We start from the raw sequence: 13,529 nt of genomic DNA on the forward strand, positions 1-13,529 counted from the left end.
AGGAGTTTGTTATACTAAACACCCAGATATGAAGACAAAGATTTTGAGCAATAATCAAAAATTTAACAATAACAATGATGGCTAAATTGAAAAACTTTTAAGCTCAATATTTTTTCGATAGTCAATATGTCAATGTTTTTTCTAAGTACGAAAATAGAAAACGTATAAAATACTCTTAATTTGGCTTTTTTTTCGGTACTTGATACTGTGATATGACAAGGTACCAATCATGATCGATGAGGGGGTCCTCGAGAAAATTTTGTTGGGAACCCATGGTGAAGAAAATTATTTATAATGACCATAATGAGTCTTGTAAACTGTCACAGTAAATAGCAGTAACAGACACTAGAGTAATGAGCAGGGGGTGCGCATGTACTCACGGTCGCAGCTGATGTCGGGCCCGAACCAGGAGGCGCTGCCGTCGATGGCGAGGCACTTGGCGCGGGGGAAGCCCCGCGTGATGTAGCCGGCCACGCACTGGTACTGCAGCGTCGAGTCGAGTGCGAACGTCTGCTGCTCGGGCAGGGCGCTGTGGCGCGCGTGCTCCAGCACCGGCGGCGACGTGCAGTACACTGCGGGCAAGCGAGGGGACACGGCGTCTTCACTGGCTGCGGCTCGCGATAGCCCGAGCATTCAGAGTTCAAAATGCACCCATGTTCTATTACATTTAAGAAACTCCACACCATAACCATAAAGTTGTAAAAAACAGCAAGGTAGGAATTAGGGCTGCTGATAAAATATCGATATATTGATACCTCTCAGAAAAACAAGTTTCGACAAACATTGGCGATATTCTTTCAGAGACAAATCCATGTACACTACTGGCCGTTAAAATTGCTACACCAAGAAGAAATGCAGATAATAAACGGCTATTCATTGGACAAATATATTATACTAGAACTGACATGTGATTACATTTTCACGCAATTTGGGTGCATAGATCCTGAGAAATCAGTACCAAGAACAACCACCTCTGGCCGTAATAACGGCTTTGACACGCCTGGGCATTGAGTCAAACAAAGCTTCGATGGCGTGTACAGGTACAGCTGCCCATGCAGCTTCAACACGATACCACATTTCATCAAGAGTAGTGACTGGCGTATTGTGACGAGCCAGTTGCTCGGCCACCATTGACCAGACGTTTTCAGTTGGTGAGAGATCTGGAGAATGTGCTGGCCAGGGCAGCAGTCGAACATTTTCTGTATCCAGAAAGGCCCGTACAGGACCTGCAACATGCGGTCGTGCATTATCCTGCTGAAATGTAGGGTTCCACAGGGATCGAATGAAGGGTAGGGCCATGGGTCGTAACACATCTGAAATGTAACGTCCACTGTTCAAAGTGCCGTCAATGCGAACAAGAGGTGACCGAGACGTGTAACCAATGGCACCCCATACCATGACGCCGGGTGATACGCCAGTATGGCGATGACGAATACACGCTTCCAATGTGCGTTCACCGCGATGTCGCCAAACATGGATGCGACCATCATGATGCTGTAAACAGAACCTGGATTCATCCGAAAAAATGACGTTTTGCCATTCGTGCACCCAGGTCCGTCGTTGAGTACAGCATCGCAGGCGCTCCTGTCTGTGATGCAGCGTCAAGGGAAACCGCAGCCATGGTCTCCGAGCTGATAGTCCATGCTGCTGCAAACGTCGTCGAACTGATGGTGCAGATGGTTGTTGTCTTGCAAACGTCCCCATCTGTTGTCTCAAGGATTGAGACGTGGCTGCACGATCCGTTACAGCCATGCGGATACGACGCTTGCCATCTCGACTACTAGTGATACGAGACCGTTGGAACCCAGCACGGCGTTCCGTATTACCCTCCTGAACCCACCGATTCCATATTCTGCTATCAGCCATTGGATCTCGGGAAACGCGAACAGCAATGTCGCGATACGATAAACCGCAATCGCGATAGGCTACAATCCGACCTTTATCAAAGTCGGAAACGTGATGGTATGCGTTTCTCCTCCTTACACGAGGCATCACAACAACGTTTCACCAGGCAACGCCGGTCAATTGCTGATTGTGTATGAGAAATCGGTTGGAAACTTTTCTGATATCAGCACGTTGTAGGTGTCGCCACCGGCGGCCACCTTGTGTGAATGCTCTGAAAAGATAATCATTTGCAAATCACGGCATCTTCTTCCTGTCGGTTAAATTTCGCGTTTGTAGCGCGTCACCTTCGTGGTGTAAATATTTTAATGGCCAGTAGTGTTTCTACCGGGTGATAAAAAAGTCAGTATAAATTTGAAAACTGAATAAATCACGGAATAATGTAGATAGAGAGGTACAAATTGACAGACATGCTTGGAATGACATGGGGTTTTATTAGAACAAAAAAATACAAAAGTTCAAAAAATGTCCGACAGAAGGCGCTTCATCTGATCAGAATAGCAATAATTAGCATAACAAAGTAAGACAAAGCAAAGATGTTGTTCTTTACAGGAAATGCTCAATATGTCCACCATCATTCCTCAACAATAGCTGTAGTCGAGGAATAATGTTGTTAACAGCACTGTAAAGCAAGTCCGGACTTATGGTGAGGCATTGGCGTCGCATGTTGGCTTTCAGCAACCCTAGAGATGTCGGTCGATCACGATACGCTTGCGACTTCAGGTAACCGCAAAGCCAATAATCGCACGGACTGAGGTCTGGGGACCTGGGAGGCCAAGCTTGACGAAAGTGGCGGCTGAGCACACGATCATCACCAAACGACGCGCGCAAGAAATTTTTCACGCGTCTAGCAATATGAGATGGTTCTAATAAAACCCCATGTCATTCCAAGCATGTGTGTCAATTTTTACCTCTCAATCTACATTATTCCGTGGCTTATCAAGTTTTCAAATTTATACTAACTTTTTGATCACCCAGTAGAACAAAATGACGATATCGAGTGCCGATATTTTTATTTTCATCTTCTTCTTCGTGGATGGATAACTTAGGGCCACGTGTAATCAACATTTGTTGGCCTTCCTTTTCGCCCAGTATTCCTTCGTACGCAACGAATGGGCTAGCTTTCGTTGCGTAGACCACGTATATGGTAAGTTTTTCTGTCTTCTCCCTCAAAACCACTTGTGTTTGTCATTTTCTACATCTACATCTACATCTACATTTATACTCCGCAAGCCACCCAACGGTGTGTGGCGGAGGGCACTTTACGTGCCACTATCATTACCTCCCTTTCCTGTTCCAGTCGCGTATGGTTCGTGGGAAGAACGGCTGTCTGAAAGCCTCTGTGCGCGCTCTAATCTCTCTAATTTTACATTCGTGATCTCCTCGGGAGGTATAAGTAGGGGGAAGCACTATATTCGATACCTCATCCAGAAACGCACCCTCTCGAAACCTGGCGAGCAAGCTACACCGCGATGCAGAGCGCCTCTCTTGCAGAGTCTGCCACTTTAGTTTGTTAAACATCTCCGTAACGCTATCACGGTTACCAAAGAACCCTGTGACGAAACGCGCCGCTCTTCTTTGAATCTTCTCTATCTCCTCCGTCAACCCGATCTGGTACGGATCCCACACTGATGAGCAATACCCAAGTATAGGTCGAACGAGTGTTTTGTAAGCCACCTCCTTTGTTGATGGACTACATTTTCTAAGGACTCTCCCAATGAATCTCAACCTGGTACCCGCGTTACCAACAATTAATTTTATATGATCATTCCACTTCAAATCGTTCCGCACGCATACTCCCAGATATTTTACAGAAGTAACTGCTACCAGTGTTTGTTCCGCTATCATATAATCATACAATAAAGGATCCTTCTTTCTATGTATTCGCAATACATTACATTTGTCTATGTTAAGGGTCAGTTGCCACTCCCTGCACCAAGTGCCTATCCGCTGCAGATCTTCCTGCATTTCGCTACAATTTTCTAATGCTGCAACTTCTCTGTGTACTACAGCATCATCCGCGAAAAGCCGCATGGAACTTCCGACACTATCTACTAGGTCATTTATATATATTGTGAAAAGCAATGGTCCCATAACACTCTCCTGTGGCACGCCAGAGGTTACTTTAACGTCTGTAGACGTCTCTCCGTTGATAACAACATGCTGTGTTCTGTTTGCTAAAAACTCTTCAATCCAGCCACACAGCTGGTCTGATATTCCGTAGGCTCTTACTTTATCAGGCGACAATGCGGAACTGTATCGAACGCCTTCCGGAAGTCAAGATTTTCTGATTTCATTTCTGTCTTGTAGATTTGGAGGCCCTAATTGTCTCAGATCTTTTTTCCATCTGTTTGTACCAGTTCGGTCTTGCAGTTTTGTTCTTTAAAAATGTATGGATTTTGTGCGTAAACCTGTTTGAGTCCATTCCCTCTAAATGCCCCACGAATTGGATTCTTCTCATGCACATTGTATCTGTTATTTTGGAAATATTTTTATATATTTCTGCACTTGATTTTGGATAATGCGCACCATCTTTATTTCTTGGTCCTAGGATTTTCCTCATTATTTCACGTTCTTTCACTTCTAATTCCACTTTTAGCGTTCTGTGTTGGAGGTTTAGTGTCTCAGATGCGTAGAGAGCTTCAAGTTTAATTACTGTTGTGTAGTGTCGTATTTTGCAGTTCCACAAGAGACTCTTTTTGTTGTAAACGTTTTTTGTTAACTGAAACGCCGTCTCCATTTTCTGGACTCTTCATCTGACAGATTTCTTTTCATTACAAATTTCTGCAATCCATTCACCTACATATTTAAATTCGTTTACTAGAGAGATGTAGTTATTACCAATTTTGAGATCAGAAGGTGCATCTTTGATGTCAGTCATAAATTGTGTTTTTTCAAATGAAATTTCTAATCCTATTTTTGCTGCCTGCTCTTGTAATAATTCTAGTTGTTTCTGTGCATCGGTAATGTCTTGGGTGATCAGTGTCATGTCGTCAGCAAATGCTAAACAGTCTAATTCTATGCCCTTACGTTTTGGTCCCAGTCTGTGTGCAGATGCACCTGCTTTTCTCCATTCTCGAACAACTTTTTCAAGAGCACAATTGAAGAGCACTGAGGACAGTGCTTTACTTCGTATTATATTTTTTCTCAATTTTCAGTAAATATTTGAAATTTTTCTTTTGAAATTGTAGTACAGCAAAATTTTACTTTCACTGTGTGAAGGAGTCTTACTACTTTTTGAGCTTTCATCACGTCCAGTCTTTCGCTCTGACTGTGAGAAGCAAGTATAGGTGGCGCAAAGAAGTATCATTGCACTGGATGTTGCAGTGTCAATGGAATTACAAGATTTTCAATATGAAAGAATAGCACAGTAGTTAAGGTAAAAAACCATTTTAAAGCAACTTGTTTGCTATCCTTTCACATCGGCATTCTTCAACCAACAGTTGCTGAAAATGATGAACAAAAATCTAAATGGCAAGAATCGTCTTTGTGATGGGCGAAGACGTGTGAGGAGAAATGCTGATATAATCAGAGCTCAACACTAACAACAGAAACAGCAACGTTGAACTACATGACGCAATTTTGACACAACTGCTAGGTCGCAGAAATTTGCAGAAATGAAAGGAAAAAAAAGAAAACCAGGGAAGTCGGCGTGAAGTGTTCCGAACAAATACGATGTGCGACAAAACCGGACAATTGACCCATCGGATATCTTTTATTGTGCCACTTACATACAGTTACCACTGTTAGCAAAGTCCTTATCCTCAAGCGTGAATTTGCATCACGTTCCTTTTAATTCTTCCTCTAAGGGGGATGAGAAAGCTAATAGTTTGTTGATGTACAGCATATCTGATAATAAATCAATACTTAAATTTACAGCTCTAAAAACGGCAGTATATTTACAATGTGCAGCAAATATTTTTATAGGCTGGTAGGTCGATATTTTTTCCGATGATCTATCGTCAATTTTTTGCGATGTATCACGGGCTGAAAATAATGCATTTTTAGGTATCGATGTATCAGACTCGCAATATTTCTAAAATATCAACAGCTCTGATGGGAATGGCTAGAAAAGAAATGCAAATCTGCGGATGCACGCATGACTGCGACAAAGATAGATGCCACGTGTAGAAAAATTAAAGTAACCTTCAGGGAAAGTAGAAGCACGAGTATGCATATCAAGAAAGTCGAGAAGCCAGTGCATGGCAAAGAAAGGAATGCAGAGAGATGGAAGGAATTTACTGTAAGGCTACATAAACGATGTGTAACTGAAGACACTATTGCGGAAAAGAAGACGAAACAGATGAAAATTAGTGGAAGGTATGATGCTCCAAGAAGAATTTGACAGAGTTCTGAAAGATCTAAGTCGAATCGTAGCATATTCCCTACCAATTACTGAGATCCTTGGGAGAAATACCACATCAAAAATATTTCAGTTGGTATCGAAGATATACACGGTCCAGCCACATTAATGTTACTACTACCTATGATCGACATCAACGTCCAAAAACCACTCACAGACTGCAGGTGGCAGCGGTAACTGTCGAGGAAATATTAAGCGTGTCGGGGGCGTGGTAAACAGTGCAGTCGTATTCGTAATACGGAAATGGACCGATATATCTGACGTCCAATGGGGCATGATCATTGCCTTTCGGGCCAACGGTGGGAGCACTTCCGAAATGGCAAAGTTTGTAAAATGTTCACATGCCACTGTGGTTAAAGTATACTGTGAATGGCAAAATGGCGTCATCCAAAACCAGCGCCAAGGAAATTGTGGAGCACGACGGACCATACGGGTGAATGACAACTGTGGAGACATGCACGGGCGAGTAGACGTGCAACTGTTGAGCCAACTGATCACACAGATGAACCAAGGGGATACCAACAGTGTCTCCTCAATGATCATTCAGCGAATTCAGCGAACGTTGCTGCGTATGGACCTCTTCAGCAGGTACCTGGTTCAGAGAACCCTGTTGACTGCTGTTCATTGTCGATGAAGGCTCAAATTTTCACCCCAGTGCCCCGACTCAGCGACCACTGAGTGCCGACAGATGGCCTTTTCAGGCGAATTTGTGTGTATTAATTTTGTGACATCAGTTACTGCTAGGCAGTGGGAGCACTGATGGTTTTGAATCAGACAACCAACATTACTGTGGAAAGGAACCCTGCAGCTATATTCTAGGAATCTTCTTTTCCCAGTTCCCATTTCTGTGTGGAGTCGGCAGTGTTATACGGGTTGGGGCAGTGTTAGTGGCAGTTGATGGCCAGATGTCGCCCCTGAAGCACCATTTGACGGAATTCAAGTACTCCCCATCTGCCTTGCATCTGGAGTAAATCCCACGCTTAAGTGTGAGAATGTTTTCTGTATGTTGCCGTCGCATGTATATCAGTCGGGACATGGGTACAAGCACGGCATTTACCTTGTTAGATGTGGGAAACCACCTGGTCGACAAAGCCAACCGTGTCGTTCAAATGGTTCAAATGGCTCTGAGCACTATGGGACTTAACATCTATGGTCATCAGTCCCCTAGAACTTAGACCTACTTAAACATAACTAACCTAAGGACAGCACACAACACCCAGCCATCACGAGGCAGAGAAAATCCGTGACCCCGCCGGGAATCGAACCCGGGAACCCGGGCGACCGTGTCGTTAATCCACCGGGCGGATTCGATGCGAAATAGGAGGCAAATTACTCATTACCATCTGTACGTATATAAATTTACGTTTTTAAGAAAACTTTCATTAATCTGAAAAACAGATAAATTTTCTATTACGAGTATTATATCCTTGTTATCACATGCTGCGTTTATTGGGTTTTCTAAGTTTTGATTTACAGCTTTTTGTTTACAGTTTGCCATCTGCAACCACACAGACTTTAATGTAGAAAGTCATTTACATCGAACATTTACAATAGGAATTTTATGATTAATATTGTTTTATCCTATGTGGAAGATTGTGTGTGTGTGTGTGTGTGTGTGTATTTAACAATTAGTGTCGTCTGAGAGTTCTTTGAGGTCAGAGGACAGCATTCCATTGCAGAGAGTTGTGTACTCTATGGCCTTCTGTATTTGGCAGTTTTTCTTAATTATGTTTAGTGAGAGCAGCTGTTGCTACATTTTAGAGCTTTTAGGTTGGTGTTGATGTCTGTTGATCTGTGATCCATATTCGTAAGGTGAACTGCACATGTGAAATGACAGATGTTACGTTTTACTGCTCTTCAGTGTTCTATGTAGCTAATACAGAAATTTCTGCTTCTCTGTCCATTATAAATAGAATTTCTGTCCTTACATGTCAGCTGGTGCATAGCAGATAGGTTGTGTTTGTATCGATACTGATTATCCTTAGTTCTCTCTCTTTTTGCTTCTTGTGGGTGTTTTTCGTTGAAGTGTGTTTGTGTGTATGTTCTATTTGTTTATACACAGTGTGTCTGTGTCTGTAAGTTGGTGTAGATCTGTTTGTTTTTGTATGCTAGGTGTCCCTTTCATTTTTGTTCTAAATTTGTGATTAAGTTTGCGAGCACTGTTCGTATTATCAATATTCTCCGCAGCTGTTTGTCTGATTATCTGTAATTCATTTCTGTAGTGGTCTTCACTCAGTAGAGTTTGGCTCAGTTTCTGGAGCATTTACTGGAAACCTACTTGCTTATGCATAATCTGGTGGTTTGAGATTTTGTGTACACTGGTGACTTTCAATGAATATGGAAAATTCGTGTTGTTTTTCGTGTCTGTGTGTTGTGAGGTGAACGAAATCATTTTCTCTTTCTACGGTCGAGTTTGTGTTTCAATAGCCTGCGTTCCTGTAATTTTGGAATTTTTGGATGAACTGGGTGGTTCATCGAGAACGAAATTGTCATTTACAAAGTGATGCCAAACTACTACTCTGCATTGTATGGGTCATACTATGGTTTCAAATATTTTGTTCTCAGCGTGATTAAGAAAGATGTGGACTAGGAGTCCACTGGCTGGTGACCCCATACGAAAAATCATCTCTTGAGAAGATTTGATTTGCAAATTAGAAATACTTCTACATTGTGATTAATTTTAGAATGTTTGTTATTTCTATTATGTGAGGTTTGGGAATATCTTTCTGTTGTTCAAATTTCTGTTTGATGGTGTTGATGGTTTATCTGATGGGATATTGGTCTGCATGGATCTGATTTCAAATGATGTTGAGGTGGCTGTTGTGAGTATGTTGATATTTTTGATATTCTGTTTCAGCTCTTTGGTGCTGTGCATGTTTCTGTAGTTTATATATACATAATGTTTCTGTAAGTATGTGTGTATTTATCTGGCTAGATGATATGCAGGTGCCCTTCTGAAATTTACAACTGGATGCATCGGTATATCCTGCTTGTGGATTTGTGGTAGGCTGTTTAGTGTCGGTGCCTTGACGTTCCTTTCTTTGCTCAAGGTGGATTCCATCCAAAAATAAATTTATTTGTAAGCAAACATGGACGCAGGAGCTTCAACTTCAAGAAGAATATATCACATGTCGTTGTTGTATCAGTAGAACTTACTTCCAACCAGCTGGAAGACACAGCAGGTCACTCCTTACTACATTCAAGCACAACATAAATTACAAACTTTTCAAGTTGACACTCCATTAGAGCATCATGATACAAATTTTCTGTATTTTATGAAACTTTGTGTCACTATCTGTTCAAAGCTTTGGTCGGAATGGAGGGACTGGAACTAATTTAGTTCTCTTACAGCAAATAGCAGACAGAAATGTAAAGGATTAGTGTGTGTTTGTGTATCTCTTGGTGTGTGTAAAAGTCGATGGCTTCCTTAACAGTTACCAACAAAAAAAATGAGGGGACTTCAAAAAGTATGTTTCATATTATTATTCAAGGATAAGCAACTTTTACTATGGACTGCTGCACTACACCTAAAACGTGACACAGATATGTGACACTGTTTATCGACATAGTACAGACGTTTATGGAAATAATAGGTGGAATGTTCTACCAACTGTTCACTTCCCTGACGGCAGAAAGCCATTTGTTGGATACAGAGCCATTCGAGAACAACTGTGTAACCATCCTTTTCCTCCCACATTTTCTCTCGCCATGCCGAAAATATTGCCTGTGCGTTGTCGTCTGTGATCGTCGATGGCTTTGCTCCCTGATCAGCATCACCCACATCTGTGCGACCTCAGTCACATTGTTGGCACTATTTCAATATAGCTGGATGCGCCATTGCATTTGACCAATGTTGTTGTTGTTGTCTTCAGTCCAAAGACTGGTTTGACGCAGCTCTTTATGGTGCTCTATCCTGTGCAAGCTTCTTCATCTCCGAGTAACTACTGCAACCTACATCCTTCTGAATCTGCTAAGTGTATTCATCTCTTGGTCTTCCTCTACGATTTTTACCCTCCAAGCTTCCTTCCAATACTAAACTGCTGATCCCTTGATACCTCAGAATGTGTCCTACCAACAGATACCTTCTTCTAGTCAAGTTGTGCCACAAATTCCTTTTCTCTCCAATTCTGTTGAGTACCTCCTCATTAGTTACGTGACCTACCCATCTAATCTTCAGCATTCTTCTGTAGCATCATGTTCCAAAAAGCTTCTATTCTCTTCTTTTCTAAACTGTTTATGTTTCACTTCCATACATGGGTACCTGACACTTAAATCTATACTCGATGTTAACAAATTTCCCTTCTTCAGAAACGCTTTTCTTACCATTTCCAGTCTACACTTTATATCCTCTCCACTTCGACCATCACCAATTATTTTACTTCCCAAATAGCAAAAGTCATCTACTACTTCAAGTGTCTCATTACCTAACCTAATTCCCTCAGCACCACCAGACTTAATTCGACTACATTCCATTATGCTTGTTTTGCTTTTGTTGATGTTATATTCTCCTTTCAAGACACTGTCCATTCCGTTCAACTGCTCTTCTAGTTCCTTTGCTGTCTCTGACAGAATTACAATGTCATCGGTGAACCTCAAAGTTTTTATTTCTTCTCCATGGATTCTAATTCCTACTTCGAATTTTTCTTTTGTTTCTTTTACTGTTTGCTCAATATAGAGATTGAATAACATTGGGGAGAGGCTACAACCCTGTCTCACTCCCTTCCCAATCACTGCTTCCCTTTCATGTCCCTCGATTCTTATAACTGCCATCTTGTTTCTGTACAAATTGTAAATAGCCTTTCGCTCCCTGTGTTTTACCCCTGCCACCTTCAGAATTTGAAACAGAGTATTTCAGTCAACATTGCCAAAAGTTTGCTCTAAGTCTAAGCACTCACTATCGCCCCAAAATAATGACCTACTGAGGATGAACTAATGAAGAAATTTTTGTTGAGTAAAAAGTCCTTGTAGTTCCCCAGCCACATTATTTGGTACACTTCAGTGCTGGAGGATTTATCTGAGCTGGAGAATGAAAACTGATGTGGAAGGTCACTAGTTTGGGGAACGGGATGTTATTAAATCAACAACGCTACTATGCTTCCAGACTACAAGTATCAGCACTGCACCTGGTGCAGATTCGGTATTACAAGTGCCATGTGGCTGCCCACTGGGGAGAGAGAGCGTGGGGACCGCAGGGTAGCGCAGCGCTGCGAGGCAGCTCGACTCACCGTTCTGCTTGCAGGCGGGCGCGTCGCCGGACCACGTGCCGTCGGCCTGGCAGGTGCGCTCGCGCAGGCCCACCACGTGGTAGCCCAGCTGGCAGGAGTAGGTCGCGCGGTCGCCGAACAGCCGCCCCGTCAGCGTCACCGTGCCCAGGTCGGGCTCCAGCAGCTCCTCGCACTCGCGCTCTGCAACACGCCGTGCCACGCGCCGCGTCAGCACACACACGGTCCGAGGCGTCATGCACGCAGGATGAAGTTCTCGACACACCGTTCAGAGAACACGTGGGTCTCTTTGGAGTGTGGAACTTGTGTACCACGCGGTCGTGTGACCGTCTAACACTGAAGTTGTTGTTGCGGTCTTCAGTCCTGAGACTGGTTTCATGAAGCTCTCCGTGCTACTCCATCCTGTGCAAGCTTCTTCATCTCCCAGTACCCACTGCAACCTACATCCTTCTGAATCTGCTTTGTGTATTAATCTCTTGGTCCCCCTCTGCGGTTTTTACCCTCTACGCAGCCCTCCAATGCTAAATTTGTGATCCCTTGATGCCTCAGAACATGTCCTACCAACCGGTCCCTTCTTCTTGTCAAGTTGTGACACAAACTCCTCTTCTCCCCAATTCTATTCAATACATCCTCATTAGCATTCTTCTGTAGCACCACATTTCGAAAACTTCTATTCTCTTCTTGTCCGAACTATTTATCGTCCATGTTTCACTTCCATACACCTAGCATACAAATACTTTCGCAAACGACTTCCTGACACTTAAATCTATACTTGATGTTAAAAAATTTCTCTTCTTCAGAAACGCTTCCCTTGCCATTCCCAGTCTACTTTTATATCCTCTCTACTTCGGCCATCATCAGTTATTTTGCTTCCTAAATAGCAAAACTCCTTTACTACTTTAAGTGTCTCATTCCCTAATCTAATTCCCGCAGCATCACCCGACTGAAGTACAGGGTGACAATTATTGAACTGTATGAAATTAAATCGTCATAACTTGTGAACGGTTTGGGTAAGGACATTCAAACTGCGCGGTTGGCTGTGTGGCATGATGGGAATTAGTACGGTTGAAATGGCTCTAAGCACTATGGGACTTAACATCTGAGGTCTTCAGTCCCCTACACTGAGAACTATGTAAATCTAACTACCCTAAGGACATCACAAACATCCATGCCCGAGGCAGGATTCGAAAATGCGAACGTAACAGCCGCCGGCGGAATTAGTATGGTTTGATCTAGTGTTGAAGGCCACTTTCATTTGGATGGGTTCATCAGTAAGCAAAATTGGCGCATTTGGTGGACTGAGAATCCGTATTTAGCCAGCGAGAAGTCTCTTCACCCTCAAAAAATGACTGTGTGGTGTGCAATGTCCAGTCACGGAATAATCGTAGTGATACTCCTTGATGGCACGGTGACTGCTGAACAGTAGGTGAAGGTTTTGGAAGATGATTTCATCCCCATTCTCCAAACTGACCCAGATTTCGACGAGATGTTGATCACGCAAGATGGAGCTCGACCCCATCGAAACAGTAGATTTTTTGATATCCTGGAGGAGCACTTTGGGGCAGTGCATTCTGTCTCTGGGGTATCCAGAGACCACTGGCATTGGCTTCGATTGGCCACCATATTCTCGGAATCTGAATACTTGCGACTCCTCTTTGTGAGACTATATTAAAGACAAGAGGTACAGCAACAACCCCAAAACCATTGCCTAGCTGGAAACAGCCATTCAGGAGGTCGTCGACAGCATCGATGTTCCGACACTTCAGTGAGTCTTGGAGAATTTCGCAATTCGTCTGCGCTACATCATCGCCACTGATGGCAGGCATATTGATCATGATATAACCTAAATCCTAATATCTGTAGTTACGTTTACATGTTGAAAAAACTTTGTGCACGCCGTTTTCTGGAACTAATTTACGTTCTTTCTCACATAGTTCAATAATTGTCACACTAAGTCACGGGAGGGAAGTGGTGCGTCCGTGTTCCAGTCGACTGCTGCGGTATCGTCCGCACATTCGAATAAGCGCGCCGCCAGTTACGCC

At 43.0% G+C, this 13,529-nt stretch overlaps 1 protein-coding gene across 1 annotated transcript; it reads right to left on the reverse strand.

Annotated features, from left to right (window-relative positions):
• Positions 1 to 345: 345 nt before the first annotated feature.
• On the reverse strand, positions 346 to 11,725 carry LOC126092721 (complement factor B-like). The gene is made up of 2 exons (XM_049908445.1): positions 11,491 to 11,725; positions 346 to 572 (listed from the first exon to the last, which is right to left on the reverse strand). Exons 1-2 carry the CDS (start codon positions 11,723 to 11,725, stop codon positions 346 to 348), a joined length of 462 nt encoding a protein of 153 aa, XP_049764402.1.
• Between the last annotated feature and the right edge of the window lie 1,804 nt (positions 11,726 to 13,529).

The sequence above is a fragment of the Schistocerca cancellata genome, chromosome 7 (assembly GCF_023864275.1).
Source record: "Schistocerca cancellata isolate TAMUIC-IGC-003103 chromosome 7, iqSchCanc2.1, whole genome shotgun sequence".
Classification (NCBI taxonomy): Eukaryota; Metazoa; Arthropoda; class Insecta; order Orthoptera; family Acrididae; genus Schistocerca; species Schistocerca cancellata.